The following is an 18,785-nucleotide window of genomic DNA, read 5'->3' as shown; positions in this document are numbered from 1 at the left end:
AAATCCTTGTCCCAGAGTCTGCTTTTAGGAGGATCCCAGGCTAAAAGGCACAAATGCTGTTTTAAAAATCCTGCCCACTCCGTGTAAAGAACATCAGCCAAGCATGGTGCTATAGAAAGAACTCCTGTCTTGGCTGTTCCTGTGTGTAGTTCACTTTCAATCTCTCAGCATCCCTGAGTTGAAGAGAGATCTTGCTTAACTGGGAGGGAAGGCCAAGGGGTTTCTGGATACAGGAGCCACCTTGGGGATCTTAGAGCCTCAGAAGAGGCAAGGATGTAAGTTATAAGAAGGGGCTGTCCAGATGATAAATGAAATTAATAAACCACCCCTGTGATGCCAGCACATGGCTCACAGCAGATCTGCATCAGGCGCCTACCATTGCCCTAGGATGCCATTAACACCTACTCTTCCTTATGAGGCTTAGAATCAGGGCTGATGAGGACTTCAGAAATCATCTCATTCAGGTGGGGTGAAGGGGGTGGGTAGCTTCCCTGAGGGTCCCGCAGCAAGAGTTAGAGACAGAGCCAGGACCAGAACTTACTGAAAAGCAATAATCCAAGGTCTGACTTGGGTTCTGAGGATTTGCTCAGTTATAGATGTCATTCTCGATTTAGCCTGAAGAGGGCAGACACTTGCCATCCATGGAGGTGAAGAGCTTGTTTTTAAGGCTGGACTAACATCTCCCAATAAGGTCATTTGGTTCTAGTGAGAGTTGCAGCTCACAACATTCTTGACTCTTCTGCTGCAAATATGCTACTGGAAAGACACTGAAGTTCACAGACTGAAGTTCCTTTAGTTCCAACTCTGGCACTGTAATAGGTGACCTTGCACAGGTCACTTCACCTCTTTGAGTCTCACTTCTTGTGAAGTAAGATCTCTACTCTGTGACTGAGAAGGTGGTATTGGGGAGTGATATGTAACTTACAAAGTTGCATATTACAACACACATCACTGCTGTTAAATTCTGTGTGTGTGTGTGTGTGCATATGTGCATACTCGTGATGGAGAGAGCTTGATAAAGGAGAGAGGCCTAGGCCAAAGGAGCTTTTTCTGGCCTCAGGTGAATATATATTTGTAAATTCTCTAGCAATTGGAACCAATTCACTTTGTACTTGGAAAAGACTTAGCTGCTTTTACTTTATATTTCAAACTGTACTTTTTTAAAAGCTAAAGATGTCCCTTAACCTAACTGGTGTATGGGAAAAAATATACATAACAGGGATATATGTAAAGTTCTACCATTAAGTCAAAAATATTGCTGAATACAGAGAAGGTATTGGTAATACAAATTTTTAAAACTAAGTATTTAGTGGTTGCTTGGTCATGAGAAGCAAAAAAGTAAGAAGCGAGTATTTTTAAAAATCCTGTACCATTTTCCTAGGACATCAAGCCCTAGTACAGGAAGGGACATTTTCACACTAATCTGTGCCAGCTGGAGCAGTCCTGCCATCTGAACATCATATTTTGGAACATTGAGAAGCTAGGATGCAGTTAACAGGTAAGTAGTAATGGGAGAACTTTCTAGAAACCATGTCTGGAGGAGGGGTTCAGGAGCTGAGATGCTGAGCCTGGGGTAGGGAAGACTTGAGTGGGGCAGGCCCTACAAAAAGGGGTTCCATCAATCCAAATAAGGAAAAGTCACAAAGGAAAGGTCTGGTCTCAGTAGTGAAGGGCATTCCTCCCTGAGAGATCAGTGTGTTGTCACAGGAGACAGGAAGCTCTGAACACTTCAAGACATGCTTAGAAGGCCCCCCGATGTCAGCAGAAAAGGGGCTGCTAATGTCATCTCAGAAACCAAGTTATCCCCATGCAACAAAATCAATCACGTATCAAAACATGATGGAGAGACAGCCTGCAGAAGTCAGATGGTTCCCGGAGCACTACAGGATAAAAAGGACCTTGAAATACAGAAGACAAAGTACAGGCTCATGAATGTCTGGACGCACCGGCAAGTTGAGCCTGACCAACTGCACTGACATCCTGATGAGTCAGCTTGAATCAACAAGATGGGTCCCAAATAATTCAGGGTCACGCAGCAGAGAGAGATGGGGATTAGTCAAGCGTGTTCACTCTCTCACCGACTCTTCCTGATTGAATTCCCACACTATGCTAGGCACTTTTTAGGGAGCTGTGTATATTTCCTTTGGAGGCACAGGGTTAGGACATTATCTCTTCCAAGGACAGCAGTTTCTCTGTGAATTTATTCCTTGTCTACCAAAAAGCTTCTATTTCCTCTTTTAGCCTCCATGGTTACCTGAAAATAGGAAGGAAGGAAGTCTACGATGATGGGCCCACAAGATATATGCATTCTTTACTGTAAAAGATCACACAGAAATTCTAGTTTATAGATTCCCCAGTGTTACCATTCAGCCTTTGGGAGCCTGATTCAATTTGAAAGAGTAGATAAAATATAGTTTCTAGAACTGACAAGGTGAGGATGAGACCCAAGACCAGGGCGCGGCCACTACCATGTGAACACTGGGAGGTCCTCCAACCTCCCCTGACATTTCTCTTGAACTTCTCAAAGTTACCTGCTGGGGCCCCAGGGGTATGAGTTCCAAGGGCCCCATCAGCTCTGAGATTATAGGCTGAACTCAGGCATCAGAATTGTTAGAGCTTTATCTCAGTTCTGAGAAATGGTTAAAACCACCCTTGGGCAGTCACACGTGGAATCACTTATTTCATTACTATGGACATTTTCTTGTAGGAACAATACATAGTGAAAAGCCACTGGGATAACCAACATAAAACTGATTTTGTTTTCAGTTTGATATAGCAATTGCATTTTATTTGTTTGTTGTAAGTATTGGTAAACTTTCTAATTTTTTAAAAACAGACATCTGTAAAATTATATACTTTTTTCCTATAATATCCTTTAAAGCTGCCGGAAAAATGTTTATTATGACAATGTATAAAACTGGTATCATGGCCAATAATAAATTTTTCTCTAGGTTGATGGTCCTTACTAAAAGCATTTTCTCACCTCTTGAGTTTCCACTTCTCTTTCCACTGATTGAAATGGGTTGCATCCAACCTGCATTCTTGAAATGGAGACTTCGTTAGTGAAACTCCAACACCCACTACACATCGGTGGAGAAGGCAGAACAGCCAGGGGACATACTGCAACCCATCTCCTCTGGACCTCAAGTTTCTCCTCCACTGTCTGTTTGTTATTTCTCTCCTGTCTCAGGATGAAAGTGTCTTTTCACTCCTTCGATGCTAACTCATCAACTTGTACTCTTGGTCCCAAAACTCTGATTTTGCTTGTGGCTTACATTAGCTCCTCATCATCTTTCCTTCATGGTTGGATCTCACCCTTCAGGTTTATAAACTTAGTTCACTTCCCTGCGGACTGAAAAACACAAGTCTGCATTTTACTCTGGCTCTTCTCGGAGCAACCATTTTACCTCCTTCCTTCCCACCACAATTGCCCATTGACTCTGCTCTACTTTGTCTACCTTCTGCCCTTGCCACTTAAGAAGGTTACACACAGCCAAACCACCAAATCCAAGAGACTTGGATCCTTAAATGCTGCTGAACCTCTCAGGACATCTAATGTTGTGTTTTCCTTGTGAATCTGGTTCTTTCTTTGAAACCCCACATTTCTCTGATTTATCCACCTTATCTTCTTCCCCTTTCCTATAGAATACAGCCATGTCTGGCTCACCACTCTTGGTGGTCATCTGCTTGATGTTTTGCTGCTCTGCCCAGTTGTCCTTCTTCCTCTCAATGGTGGTGGCTGCCCAATCTGCTGGACCCCTCAGTTCTAATTGTTAGCTCATTTCCTCAAAGAGATGGCTTTTAAAACTTAGCCCAGGCAAACCCAAACTCCTCATCTTGCCCACTGTGCTAGATCTTTTCTGATTGTTTGCCCAATTCCAAATGGATTCTCCATTCTTTGGAGATGGACACCGATCTATAAGGTAGGCCCCAAGCAGCCATTTGACCTGACTTCCTGGTCACAGGTGACTGGCACAGGGACAGCCACCTGCCTAAGGCTCCTAGTTTGTAAGTGAGAGAAACAAGAACTGGATAAAGACTCAGTAGTGAATGGTACTGCTCTGAGAGAAAGGTGCATGGATTCCTGGTGCTAGGGCCCCTTAGAGCTGCCCCACTTCCCATCTTCCTGGTTAATTAAACTCTTCCATGGATCTCTCATATATGCTAGGAAAGTTCTAGTACAGTCTGTCTCTCTTAGCTAAGCTTGTTAGAGTTGGCTCCTACTTAGAAAACTTTAAGTACTGAATCCACTGACACTTGTCATCCAAGAATCTCTCTTTCTGTCCGAAACCCCACCCATTCCCTTCCCCAGCGAGGGCTTGAAATTTGACCTGATCTTACTTTCTGTGCAACCCACATCCAGAACATTAAAACCTTGTGCATTTTATCTCCAAAATAATCCTCTCCTCCAAGTCCTCTGCTACTATCCTGGTTCCAGTCTCTGTGATCTCTTTTCTGGGCTTGTCCAGCCTCTCCAGGCTCCAGTAATCATTCTGATCGTATCACTTTTCTGCCTAATATCTGAGGCTAAGTCTTGTAACTCTTACCACAGCATTAAAAACCCTTCTCCATCTGGCTCACAGGTGCACAGGGCTCATCATCTGCTATTTCCATTCCTATGTGCCAGCCAGGCCTGATCGGCGACCTTATCCAAACATTGTCTATGCTTTGCATCTTCTATGATTTTTGTACTGCTGATCCCTTTGCCCGTTGGCTCTGGTAAAATCTTTCTTCTTTAAGGTCTATCTCAAGTCCTTTTCCTAACCCAGAGGATAGAGAAACGTTCCCTCTATCTTCTGGGACAGGAGTTCCCTGCTAGACTGGGAGGCACGGCTCCCTTTGATTCCTGGCACTGCAGTGGTTGATTGGTAAGTGGATATTGAGTGCACAGGATCGTACACCATCCAATGTCCACCAGGTTAGGAAAAGGCCTAGAGAGAATAGCCAAAGTCAAAGCATTTTCTACTGTCACTGCTTACCACGCTTTAAGCCAAAGTCAGGAAAAGGCAGGCTAGGGGTGCTGAGTGATGAATTACATGGACTGTGCCCCAGACCTCCAGACCTCAGTGTCTGAAAAACAAGTTACTTATGAAACTGGTTTTAGACTCCAGGCAAAACACATTTATGTGGCTTGTTGTCCATAAAACACTTCCATATATATGAACTGATTGAAATTTTCACTGTGACCCCAGTAAGCAGTTTAAGTGAGGAAATATAGCAAGGTCAGATATAAATCACAGACCTTCAACAGGAAACCGTGTTCTTTCTCTCAGCTACCTCCAGTGCAAGTGTTAAAATACAATGAAAAAGGCTATTGGGGGAAGTCTGAATAGGGCAGAGGATGGCTCTGCTTCTAAAGCACGTGATGTTTTCCCCACCTTTGTTGTCACGCATATGAGCATCCATTGCCAGCCTAGGGAGGCCAACCACACAGGACAGAAAATGTCACTCTTTCTCCAGGAATAGGTATTATCCCCAAACACTTTGATTTGATGATAAAGTATATTGGTTTTTCAGAAACCTATTTCCCCCATCAACTCCCCACCCCTAGGTTCAACCTGGAAAATAATCTGCACGCATGTGTATGACTTTTAGCAGGAGGGGATATGCATGTACACATATGCATATACATACAGGTTTATTTAAATGATTGGATCTACACTTTTGGAGGCTATTTGAAGTATCTTATCGAAATAAAACGCATTTTAAGCAAGAGGTTAAAAAAGCTTTTCAGACCCGAAGGCCATTTAATACAGTAAATCTTACTTGGGTAGTTTAGCAAACATTTTTTAAAACCCACATCCAACAGATTGGTTAGTATTAGATACACAGATTTGGTTTCAAAGCTGAAATACCCCTGGTGGAATAAATCTCATGAAATTCAGTTATATTATGCCACAAAACAGGGACACTTATCTATTGACAAATATTAACTCAGTAGGCTACCTGGTGATATAAATAGGAAAAAAACAGTGGTCATGGATTAGGAGTGAGAAGACTATGACACCAGCCTACCTTGGACTGGGACCGCAAAGGATGTTAAAATCTATCCTAGAATTTAAAACAGGAAAAATGTCAAATATTCCACTCCCCATTCGGCCCAAACCATCCCCCAAGGAATACACCCCCACCCCACCCCCACATGAGGTTTACTAACCAGCTGCTACAGATGTTACTATGTCACTAATTAACAACGATCACAGAAAATGTGTCATACCAGAGTTTTTGTTATCATACACAATGCATTAGTGGCTGCAGGAATCTTCCTCCAAAAGCTACCGTCAGAAGGCAAACTGACAAATGTCCATGCCGCTGGTCCAAGAAACCACAGCTAAGAGCCATGAGGCATTCATTTGTACATTGAGCTCTCTCTGGCATGCTCCCCACTCTAGTTAGAGGGGCTGGGGTATGGAGAGACCGTCCCAGCCGGGCGCTGCAGCCTCCTACTCCTGGGCCTCCTTGCGGGTCAACTTGTAGATCTCAGTGGGTCCGTCCACATGGGTGATAGTGGTGGTGAGCTGGAGTTCTTCCCCACTATGGACACCCAGATCGCCTGAAACAGGGTTTTCGGTGTTAGATGCATTCAAGGAGGAAGGAGAAGCAAGCTGGGGTTCATCTCATGGACAACTGCCCTGACGCTAGCCCTCTTTGACATTCTGAGCACACAGAGACACCTAGGGCACACAACATTCAGAACAAGGACTAACTCCAAACCTGTTCACTTGGACTTTGCAGAACTTCTTAAAATACCATTTTTGGCTCCTAGATGACAGTCATTAAGATACATGAGTCAGCTCACTGCTGATATTATTCATAGTAATCATTAACATTTAATGAGCATTTACTTTGTGCCTGACACTATTCTAATCACTTTGTAAGTGATCTTTAATCCTCGCAGAAGCCCTCTGAAGTAGGCAGTATGACATACGTGCCAGCCTTACAGATGAGGAAGCTGGGAGGTAGGCAAGGTAATTGTCCTGGGTGGAGGAGCAGACCCACGAGAGAGCTGGCAAAGGAACGTCTGATGCCAAGACCAATGTGATGAGCTAAACCAGCATAACACACTTCCCGACGGATGGGTCAGTCAGGCACCAACACATTTGCTGTGAATAATTTACAAAATAGGAGCCAGGTGCAGTGGCTCAGGCCTGCAATCTCAGCTACTCGAGAAGCAGGGGTAGGAGGACCGCTTGAGGCCAGGAGTTTAAGATCAGCCTTGGCAACAGAGCGAGACCCTGACTCTAAAAAAAAAATTGTTTTAATTACCTGCGTGCAGTAACTCACACTTGTAACCTTAGCTACTCAGGAGGCTGAGGCAGGAGGATCACTGGAGCACAGGAATTCTAGGCTGCAGTGAGCTATGATTGCACCACTCACTCCAGCCTGGGTGACAGAGTAAGACTTTGACTCTAAAAAAATAAAAAAATAAACTACAAAGCATCTACATCACGTGAAAGCAAATAAGACCTGCTTATATCTATCCATAGATTGGGGAAGGAGCCATATCTAACACATCTAGGAACAATGAGGGGCTTTATTCTCCAGGAAAAAGAAAGTGCCAGAAACGTGCTGTGCATTTCCTTCTGCCCTCAGGATTGTCCCAAGTGTTCTGAACTCATTATCAGCGGACAGTGTTCTGCTAAAATGGAATAATTTGAACTTCTCTAAATTAGTAGGAGAAAAAAATTTTCTCTAAGTTAAACCTCAAAAACTCTGCTACCTGCCATAAGACAAGTGAATGTATAAACAACAAAGGGAAAATGGAAAACGCAACCACGCTCAGTCTGTGTGTGGGGGTGCACGTGCGCACACATGTTTGTGGAGAGGGGTGCTGGGGAATAGAAAGTTAAACTTGTGTCAGTGATTTTTATATTGTGCACATATCATATGATATGTTTGCTGGAACTGAAGTTTTTCTAATTTAAAGCATAGAATTAAGTAACTAAATGCTGTTTTCCATTGAAATGCCATACCATAACTTAGAAGCAGCCTTGGCCCTACCCTTAGGACTAGTAATCTTATCACTAATTTAAGAACTGCTAGGCATCAATGAATCTGGTGGCCTTAGAACCCCAGAGGTCACTCCCACCCACTGGCCCAGCAGGCTGCTTGGCTGGTTCCCTTCACGTGTGCCACGCAGTATTAGTTTCTCATCGTAGACCCATTTCTCTGTGGCTGCACAGAAAAATCAGTCCTATTATTAAATGCCACCCTGTAAGCTCTCTACCCAGGAGATTCCCTGGCCTCAGAAGCAGGCTCATTGGCTGCTGCAGAGGACTGCTGAAGACATTTGGGGCTGTGTTGGCAAGGGTCTAATCCACAGGACTATGGGTAGAGAAGGCATTAAAGGGGCATCAGTCCAGCCTCCAGCACATCCACATTCATCTGCCCTCAAGCCAGAGCATAGATGCCAAGTAAGGCTGGTGAGAGGCTTTAGCTGGGCTACTTTGGGCCAAGCTGAACCACCACTTGTACAGTGAGCAACTATTCCCAGGCCAATAACTTGTATTCTCACTGCTGCAACATCTAGTCCACACCTCAGTGAAGCACAAGCAGTCTAAGCTTCACATTTCTCAGTCAAAGCTATTTCTGGATTTGCATATCTGGGCTAGCCATCAGAACTTCAAAGCCAGTTTCATGATCTGCATGTCTGTGTGAGTCATCAAAATTTCAAAGAGAGTCCTGACCACCCCAGTGGACCCATTAGCACTCATAACCGTTTACCTAAGGGATCCCTTTCCCTGAGGACTTCTTAGAAATAGATGCTAGAGAGTAATTCTACTCAGGCTTTGAACCAAAGATGTTAATTCTTTAAACTTAAAATATGACTCCAATTAGCAGATCTTAGAATATGCATATGATCCTACAGATCACTTGAAAAAACAGCCAAAATTGCTTTGGCTTCTTTATTTAAATGGATACCTATGTCATAATGCTTAACATGTGCCTGACACAGTTCTAAATACTGTACAAATATTAATGCACTTAATTCTCATAGCAGTCCTCAGACAGAGGCACTATTATTATCACTCCCATTCTGCTGATGAAGAAACTGAGGCACAGAGAGGCTAAGTAACTTGCCCAAGGCCCAAGCTGCTAAATAGTGTGTGGGATTCAAATAAATAGGTGCCAGGATGCAGGCTCTCAACTTTTGGGTTCTGCTGCCTCTTCTTAAATATTCAAGTTTCCAGCAGCCAGTGAGACTGCCAGTGAGATATGAAGTCCACACACACAGCATTACAGTTAAAAATATCCGCATACAGCCGGGTGCGGTGGCTCACATCTGTAATCCCGGCACTTTGGGAGGCTGACGGCAGCGGATCACTTGAGGTCAGGAGTTTGAACCAGCCTGGTCAACATGGCAAAACCCTGTCTCTACTAAAATTAAAAAAATTAACCGGGTGTGGTGGCGCATGCCTGTAAGTCCCAGCTACTCAGTAGGCTCAGGGAGAAGAATGGTTTGAACCCGGAAGGCGGAGGTTGCATTAAGTCAAGATCGTGCCCTTGCACTCCAGCCTGCGTGATAGAGTGTCTCAAAAACTAAACAAACAAAACAAAAAACTACACATAAAATAATTTCAATTGTTTAGCATATTTACTTTGCTTTTGTATCTGATAAATTTATAGCATATAAATCAGTGCACTGACAGGAGAGCTGTTATTTATGAGTATTGGCCATATGCACTGTTAGGGGTTTAGCATGCCCTGTATTTCCTTGTACGATGTGAAGCTACTGTGGCGTAATTAATTTCTCTACTGTGCTGGATGAGGACCCAGATAATGGGACTCCATGCACCAAAATCTATGTTTCACATGTGATTTTATTGTACCTTGAAGGCCAACTGTTCCCCCTTGGGGAATGGGTGTGTGAACATGGCAGTAACATAGCACGAGTGGAGATCCCTCCACTTGCCTCCTAATTCCATCACCTCCTACTTCTGCCAAGGTCTTGCTCCATCTGTTAGTTTCCCCCTCTCTTGGCTCCTGCTGCTCAGTGCACAAACATGCTCAAAAGTCTCTTCCCATCTCAGACAAGAAAAAATCCTTCTGAAAATGTGATATGTGTCTTGGGGTGAAAAAGAGTGAGAAAGAAAAAAAAAAAGAATGCTTTAGTTTGCAGTAAATTTCTCTCCCTGGTTATGATGTCAAATTCATCACAGCTCATTAACAATTAGATGACGGTCTATTTCTTCCTAACCTTGTGAAATGAGACCAATCTCTGGCACAGATTTCATCCCAAAGGACTATGGCAATGCATCCATATGTGTGGAGTCACATCCACAGGTGTGTAGCTGCTGCTTGGTTGTAACTGCCTGGAATGCCTAATGAGGATGAAGAAAGCCACATGCACTGGAGACAGCTTCTTAGGACCGGCAGCATTTTAATGACAATTGTTCGTGGATCTGTGCCCACTTCAATAAAAACGACAACAGCTATTCTCATTCTGAGGATGTATTACAGATTCCGGGAGAGATCGGAGGTACCACTGGAGGTCTTCTAATATTAATAAGGCCTACCTACTTCCATCCTCACCACTACCAATGCAAATTAACACCCCACTGCCCAAGTGTGAAAGCCAGGGAGCTCCCACACCATGAGTTCATATTTGTTCTCAAGGTCATACACAATGTGTGCTGGAGCCAAGATTCCAAACCATCTGTGTCTACCTCCAAAGCTTATGTTCTTTCCAGAACATTCATGACCTATCCTTTTTTGTGGAATTCTCCCTAGGCCCACACCAACCTCTCTCTTATTCACCTTCAAAGCTAAGTTCAAATGATAACTTTTTGTAACGAAGTCTCTGGTTCACAGCAGAATGAGAAAAACAGAAAAGTGTAGTATTTGTAAAGCCAGATTATTTTCATGCAAAGAACTGTTTAAGACTATGTCTGCCTTACATTTTTGGTGTTAATATGATTGTTATGTTAAAGAACAAAATAGTGTGGCTGGTGCAGTGGCTTACATCTGTAATCCCAGCACTTTGGGAGGCAGAGGCAGGAGGACCAGTTGAGCCCAGGAGCTGGAGACCAGCCTGGGCAACATAGAAAGATCTTAACCAAAAGAAAAAATAATAATAAAATGGTGAATGGTAGGTTTCTTCTTCTTCTTTTTTTTTTTTAGATGGAGTCTTGCTCTGTCACCCAGGCTGGAGTGGAGTGGCGCGATCTCAGCACTGCAACCTCTGCCTCCAGGGTCCAAAGAGATTCTCCTGCCTCAGTTTCCTGAGCAGCTGGGACTACAGGCGCATGCCACCATGCCCAGCTAATTGTGTGTGTGTGTGTGTGTGTGTGTGTGTGTGTGTTTTAAGTAGAGACAGGGTTTCACTGCATTAGCCAGGATGGTCTCGATCTCCTGACCTTGTGATCCACCTGCCTTGGACTCCCAAAGTGCTGGGATTACAGGCGTGAGCCACCGCACCTGGCCTGTTTTTTTTTTTTTGTTTTTTTTGTTTTTTTCAAAGAAAGTAAATACCCAGGACAGTATGTGGTATATAGTAAGTGCTCAAAACACCCACCAAAGATTTGCCTGGTGCAGGCAAGGGCAGTTCCTCTGTACTCTGCATGGCTGGGTCTAGCCTAGCATATTGGCACTGGTGTTCTTCCCCACTGGCATTTAGGAAAACACCCTCAGTTAGAAAACAAGTGTGCCTTGGGATAGGTCAGCTTTGAGGATCCCTTCTGGGAGATGGGGCAGAGTGGCTTTGGTGGACAGGGTTAAGAACCCTGGGTCCAGTTGTCTCTCGGAGCCTGTCAACCCCAGAGGTCATTTATTCCAGGCTTGGAGCAAGCCACTGCCCATGGACCTCCAAAGCACCTCCTGACACTTACTGCCAGGCAGTAACTGCAAGTGGGAGAAGAACACAATAGAACTTATTAGTTTGGGGGTAAAATCTTGGTGTTACAGGCTGAATTGTATCTCCCCCAAACTCTCAAATTCATATACTGAAGTTCTAACCCCTAGAACCTCAGAATGTGACTGTGTTTAGAGATAGGGCCTTCTTAAAGAAGTAATTAAGTTAACAATGAGGTCAATTGGGGATGGGCCCTACTCCAACAGACTGGTGTCCTTTGAAAGAAAAGGAGATTAGAATATAGATATACACAAAGGGAAGACCACGTGAAGACACAGGGAGAAAGTATCCATCTACAAGCCAGACAGAGAGGTCTTGGAAGAAACCCACGTTGGTGATACCTTAATATCAGACTGTGAGAAAACAAGCTTCTGTTGTTTAGGACACCCTGTCTGTAGTATTCGTATAGCAACTCTAGCAAACATTTAGGAAGCCGAAAGTTCTTCCCAAGAAGGTAACTGAGATGTACCTATCATGGTGGGGTGACAGGAATTCTAAGACTCAGAAAAAATGATTTTAATTGACCAGGCCAGGAAAGGTCAGGTCACTGGCACAGCAATAGCCCTGGGAGAGGCAGGGGGCAGAAGACACCTGATTACAAACAGCTGAGCAAGGGGTGCCAGGCTGGTGACGGTCCATCACTTGGTTCCCACCTTCACTGGGGAATGGGAAAATGCTTTTAAGACCTGCTTTAGGGTCTGAGTCCAGCCCGTGTGACAAGACCAATCCCATCAGTGCTCACAGACATCAAGAAACTCAGCTGGCCATGGGCAGATCATCTAATGTACAATCAGGGGGATGGCGTCAATAAAAGGGGGCAACCAATGTCAGGGCCTCAGGACTTAATCCAACCCTTTACCGAGGCAACAAAGCCAAAGCCATCTTTCCTATGAAACAAGGGGCAGGAGACCTCAGAAACCTCCAGAAGTAAAACTGACATCACACAGTAGCTAGCTGCCAAGACGCGGAACCAGTGTTGCCGCTTTTGCTCCCCACAGAGTGGGTGCATTAGACAGAAAATGCTTAGCGTGAACAGAAATAGGAGGGAATGGTGGCAGTGAGGGCGTCTTGTGTTCCCTCTGCCACAGTCATCTAGTTGGGAATTCTGTGTCTCACTTCTTTTTTTAAAACATTCTGACAAGAATTTTATAATCAAAAGAACACAAAAATCAAAGCTATTATCAAGAATTGTCTGACTTCATAAGCAGCTCCAACTTCTTATTCCCACCTGAATTGTGGTTGAGTGGGTTTGGACAGTTTTTTGTGTGTGCAGGGCTTTGCTGCTGGAGCCCTGGGAGGTGGTATTTTTGCTCTGAGAAAAGGATTCACTTTAGCCTGCTGCAATTCATATCTGCCTGGGAAGACATCCAGAATGATTCACAAATTGGTTATGGCAACAGGTAAAAAGAACAACTGTCATGAAAAGGCGGCAGCGGCAGCAGCAGGGCAGAAAATATAAGTGTTCCTTGAAGGAAAGGTAACTAACTAAAATATCTTTGCTAAATTTAAAAATCTATATGTGCACATGTGCACGTGTGTGTGTACACTCAGACACACATATATGCATAAAATGATTACACATATAATTCTATGTACATAAAAATAAAATGATTAATGTGAATGAGTTTGCACATTCACTGCCGCTATGGTCCACCAGCCAACAGGAAGGAACCCAGGGGAAGTCCACGAAAGCCTGTGGCTATAAAGTATGTGGCGCCACACTCCCGCAGCACCTATCTGCTGGTGAAAACACTCCAGTGTGGAGTTGTCCTGCCACCTTTCAAGAGGTAGATGAGGAAATCTTGTCCCCCAGACCAGGCTAAAGACCCCTTGAGAGCAAGGACTATGTCTCTGTCACTCCTTTGAGCTTCACTTCACTCCATCTCATTCAAGATGGCACAAGGCTAAGTACTAAGGAACTAAGGTATGAGGTATGAGCTAAGTACTGAGGTGCTCAGTGGTTCATTTGTAAAGGGTCACTTTCTGATCCATACTATGAAAGAGAAACAGAAATACATGAGAAAATGCTCTTTGGAAAGTGACCTTGTCTTGAACCTGTGGCCCACTTTGTTCTTCTCTGTCCATTCTATGACCAAAAGAGAGAAGAAAAAGTCTATCGTGAAATGCTCAATGATTCCATTTCCTTCCTACCCACTTCTACTTCCTCCTGACACTTGGCATGTCCCTCCAACTCACATACCAAACAACCTCCATCAAAGATTCTTTCCCTTTTCTTATTGCCTTTGGCATCAGAAACTGCTTGTCTGTGCTCCGTCCAGGATCCATCTAACAAAGGCTGAAGCCCCACACACCTGGGGTTCACTCTCTGTAGCGAGATATCTGAATTCCTATCTCTGAAGCTTCAAAGCAAAGGAGAGAAAGAAATAGGGAGGGAAAGGCCAAAGCAAACTTAAAAATAAAAACTTCCCATGAGAATGGAAAAGGAGCATGGGAATGCTGGAGGTGGAGAGGGAATGCCATCCAGAGACTCAGAGAATGTAAAGACACATGTATCCTTCCTTGCAAGAGTTCATCTTTGAGGTTTCCACATAATATTCCAAACTAGGTCTTTCCAAGGAACTTTGAAATCTTGGCAAACGCTCTGTAATTCCTAGGATACATTGTGTGATCTGGTGGCAGATGAAGAGATGAAAAGTGAAACAAAATAGAGAAGAAAAATGAGCAGAATGCCCAACATGGAAGAGACCCCTTCCAAATGCACAAGGTCACAGCACCATGCAGGAAAGGGAAGGGCTCATAAGCTGCCAGGGGTTCCCGGGGGTGCTGGGAAATCACAGATCATGTTACCAAAGGAGAACTGCTCAATCTTATGACTTTTGTGTTTAGGATCAGCATATGGTCCCCAAATAGTTTGCCCACTAAATTGCCTGAAGAATGTTTTTTCACAGAGGGTCTACTTGGCATTTCACAGGCAGGACATGTCTTTATGACATGAGCCTTTTTTTGCCTATTGAACAACATTTAGTAGCACCCCCTAGAATCTGGACACTAAATGCCAAAGGCATATCCCAGTTATAGTCACAAACCAAAACAACTGTGAACATTTAAAAACACCCACTTAGCAAAGGATTCAGGGGATATGACCTCTTGTTGAGAATTATTTGCAAGTTTTCCATGAAATTACAGATCAAGCTGTCTTTGATGAAAAACTCTGATGAGGAAGAGTGAAGTGCTTTTCTCAATTGCAACATTTCAAGCCTAGGAGACTGGCTACGTGTAGGGTGGGAAGTCCTGATGGGAGCTGCCTAATATCTGGCTCAAATCTCAAGAATCTGTCCAACATGGTGGTCTGTAGTCATCCTGCCTCTGCAGGGTTGGCCACAGCTCTGGGCTCCCACTTGCTGAACAGTGTTAAAGTTGGACACATTCTCACCAGTGTTTGGAAATCCCTTACCTATGACAGATACCACTCTCTGGGCTGCCACTTAGTGGCAAGAAGTGTTCTTCTGCCCCTTCCCTGCTAATAGGAAGAAAGACAACCATGGAATTTCTTTTCTTTTCTTTTCTTTTTTTTTGAGACAGGTCCTCCTCTATCTATCACCCAGGCTAGAGTACAGTGGTACAATCATGGCTTACTGCAGCCTCAAACTCCTTGGGCTCACGGGATCCTTCTGCCTCAGCCTCCTGAATATCTGGGACTACAGGTGCACACCACCATGCCTGGCTTTTTTTTTTTTTTTTTTTGTAGAGATGGGGTTTCACTATATTGCCTAGGCTGGTCTCAAACTTCTGGGCTCAAGCAATCCTCCAGCCTTGGCCTCCCAAAGTGCTAGGACTATAGGTGTGAGCCATTGCACCCAGCCTAACCACAGAAATTCATAGTTCAAAAGGACTTTAGGAGATCACTTACATTTGGGAGCAGTGGTGCACAGAGGGTTAAGTGTTTTGCCAACAGTCACACAGTAAAAACAACCAAAAGAATTTATGTACATAAAGTGCTGTAGCACACAGTCAGTACTTGATAATTATTTCCCACTGGTATTATCATTCCATCATCCAGGAAGTCCAGCCATTGCTTTAAGTGGTATTTCTCTGGAAGGTAGAAACTCTACCTACTCACATCAAGGACAAGGCCACATGGTTTCCTTCAGTGTCCCCCACAGGATGACCATGGAATGAAATCAAGATTCTTGTCCACAAGCCCAGCAGTGCTTGCTGCTCGTGTTGTGGAAGCCCACTGCTTGACAGGCTGAATGCTCCCATTTTCCACATGTACAGTAAAAACACCGAGTGGTGTTTTTACTAGAAATGGAAAGGAAGAAGGCTGCCTAGCTCACAAGCCTTCTAGCAAAACAGTCAGTCAAACCAAAGTTGGGCAGGGGGTAGGTAAGTAAATATTCTGTATTCTCACCTCAGACCAGAGATGGGCTTGAAACTGATTGTAACATGTCTACTCCAAAGAGGTCAAGGGGTGAGGGAAACTCATGTCCAGCATGCTCTCGCATGACATGGCAAATATAGGATGAAGACAGACAGTGGCTGAGACCACTCCACATCGCTTGACCCCCAGCACAGATGCCTTCCTCTCCTGCTCCACTTCATCTCGTCTCTCAAGTTACTACCCCCCTCCCTTCTCCCCACAAGATCACTGAAGGCTAATCTAGAACTCTTACTTCTAAAGCATTAATTCACTCAACATTTTAAAAGTATCCTAAAGAACTAGTCCTTGCCCTGAAGGAGTCGATGATCCAGCAGGAGCATAAAGGCACAGATGACTCATCTTCCACCTCTACACAATAAATGTCATGTGGAAAGTAGACTCATGATCCCCTAGGCATATTCCTTAGGACAACAGTTTCAAGAGATACACTGCCTAAAGAAAGGGTGCCAGGGCCAAATGATCTAATAATTCTGGAAAATGCTGTTACCACCCCCACTTTGTAAAGACTGACAGTACAAATTAATGTACTAAAGGCATTAACATGTATTGCAGTGAAAAGCCTTATTAGTGCTGATCAACTCAATCATTCTCAAGCATGTTTGACTACCTAAATTTATCAACATTTCATGGAGACAATATTCCATTGAATGTCATTTGCTGGATTCTAATTGGGGTGATTGGGAATAGGTGTTAAAGAAGATGCTGCATTTTGACTGGGCCCAAAAGATGAGTAGGGTTTCATTAGTCCCAGATGGAGGCAGAATGTGCAATCCACTCATGCAACACACACTCACTGAGTACTTCCTAAAGGTGAGGCCAACCCTTGGCTCTGGGGGGCTGCTACCCTGGTTTCCACTGCAAGGCAGAGTGAAAGGCACTAGAGCACTGATTTGAGAAAGGGCTTCCTATGTTTGGGGAATAGCAAGTGCATGGCTAGAGTAAAGCAGGTGTAAAAAGAGAAAGAATGAGGAATAAGGCTGAACCAAACAGAAAAAGCATCTATTAGATCAGTTGTTTATCAGGCCACCTGTTACCTGTTAACAGCACTGGCTTAGACAGTGTTAATCATTTCTGTCTGCTGTGGCTAGTGAAGAAACCCTGAGCAAGATCTTCCCTTCTCTAGGCCTCAGTTTCTTTATCCATAAAATGACTGGATTCTCTAAGGCTACTTGCAGCATCCGTGTCTCAGTGTTCTGTGATAATAAGATATAAAAAGGCAGCACATACCAGCACTAAAGGACAGGAAGATTCTGGGGACAGGAGAATAGCTATTGGTTTAGACATACATCGAAAAATCACCTTGAAGAAAAATGAGCAGAAGAAAAATGAAGCCTATTCCATCTTCAGCTCTCAGGGCCCAGACTCCCTCCACCTGATATCTTAGGATTCTGCTTCTCAAATGGGAAGAATAAACATGGCATAGTTTCCAACAGTCAATTGTGCTCAAAAATGTAAAGAAGAAAATTTGACTCTTGTTCTAAAATCAAGACATATTTTAGACTAGCATGCAATATTCTCAATGTATTTTAGAGATTTAAAAATGAGGACTTAAAGAAAGATCTGGCTTGTGTGGGCTTTTTGTCTTATGGCTGAGTCCCCTGGGTGCTCATTCACCGTCTCCCAGTGTGAGGAGTATACTTGGAGGGAAAGTTTCACTGGGCATCTCAGAGCTTTAGCCATTTAAATCTTGTAAAGACAGAAGCCTATTTATCCTGACTTAAGCTGTTCTAAAGAGACAGAAACTCACCATTGGACTGGTCTTCTCCATAGTTTTTATGGGATGGTGCATACAAGAACATCAGAGCAAAGACATACAGATTCCACATCCCATAGATGCCCGTGAAAAAGGCACTGTTCACTTGGACTGTGACGCCGCCCCATTTCCAATGGCCTTCCGTTACCTGTGGAGAAAGGATGGTGATATTCAATTGAAACAGAGAAGAAACAGAAGAAACATAACACCAATAAAGGAACCAACCAACATGAAAACCAAGTCTCTTCTACATGTGGGAAACATGAAGGGCCATGTAAGACTCCATCTTTTAATCTGAATCATTTCGGTGTAAATTAAGGTCAACTGAAGGTTCTCTAGCTATCTGTCAGGCACAGTCAGTGGTCCTTACCTTGGCTACAGATTATTATCACCTGGGGAGTGTCTCTTCCTAAAAACAGCAATTCATTGCTATCCCTAAGTTAAACAAACTGTGTTTGAGCCCATCACTTATTCACAATTATAATTCCTCCTCTGCTGTCTGTCTTCCCAGCTAGATGTCAATTCCCTGCAGGCAGAGACCAGTTCTCTGCTGCCATGTCTTTAAGGCCTGATGCACCATAGATTAATTCAAATCCGGTGTCTACCACTCACTCGGCTTAATGTAAGACAAGATGAAGACTCCAGACTTCAGAACTTCAGTGTCCGTAAGTGTAACATAAAAGCTTGCAGGTTATTGAAGAGAATTAAGTAAAAATATTTCTAGAACCTGCCTGGCAGGTACTCAGTAAATATTAGTTATTTCTATAACATCCCTCGAA

The 18,785-nt window shown here is 43.8% G+C and overlaps 1 protein-coding gene across 2 annotated transcripts in view; it reads right to left on the bottom strand.

Moving 5' to 3' along the window:
* Positions 1-18,785, bottom strand: part of WLS (Wnt ligand secretion mediator) — a 133,275-nt gene that overhangs the window by 21,256 nt on the left and 93,234 nt on the right. Inside the window, exons 11-12 of one of the 2 annotated variants that reach the window (XM_019019538.4) lie at positions 18,001-18,154; positions 5,718-6,553 (exon numbers count right to left, since the gene is read on the bottom strand). In XM_019019538.4, coding sequence (XP_018875083.1) covers positions 6,444-6,553; positions 18,001-18,154 — 264 coding nt within the window. In that variant the 3' untranslated portion in view covers positions 5,718-6,443. Of the gene's footprint in view, positions 1-5,717; positions 6,554-18,000; positions 18,155-18,785 lie in introns of those variants that run through there. The other variant, XM_019019532.4, reaches the window with a different exon arrangement.

Source organism: Gorilla gorilla, chromosome 1 (genome assembly GCF_029281585.2).
Source record: "Gorilla gorilla gorilla isolate KB3781 chromosome 1, NHGRI_mGorGor1-v2.1_pri, whole genome shotgun sequence".
Lineage (NCBI taxonomy): Eukaryota > Metazoa > Chordata > Mammalia > Primates > Hominidae > Gorilla > Gorilla gorilla.
Note: the sequence above shows the minus strand (reverse complement) of the source record. Positions and strands in the feature narration are given on the sequence as shown.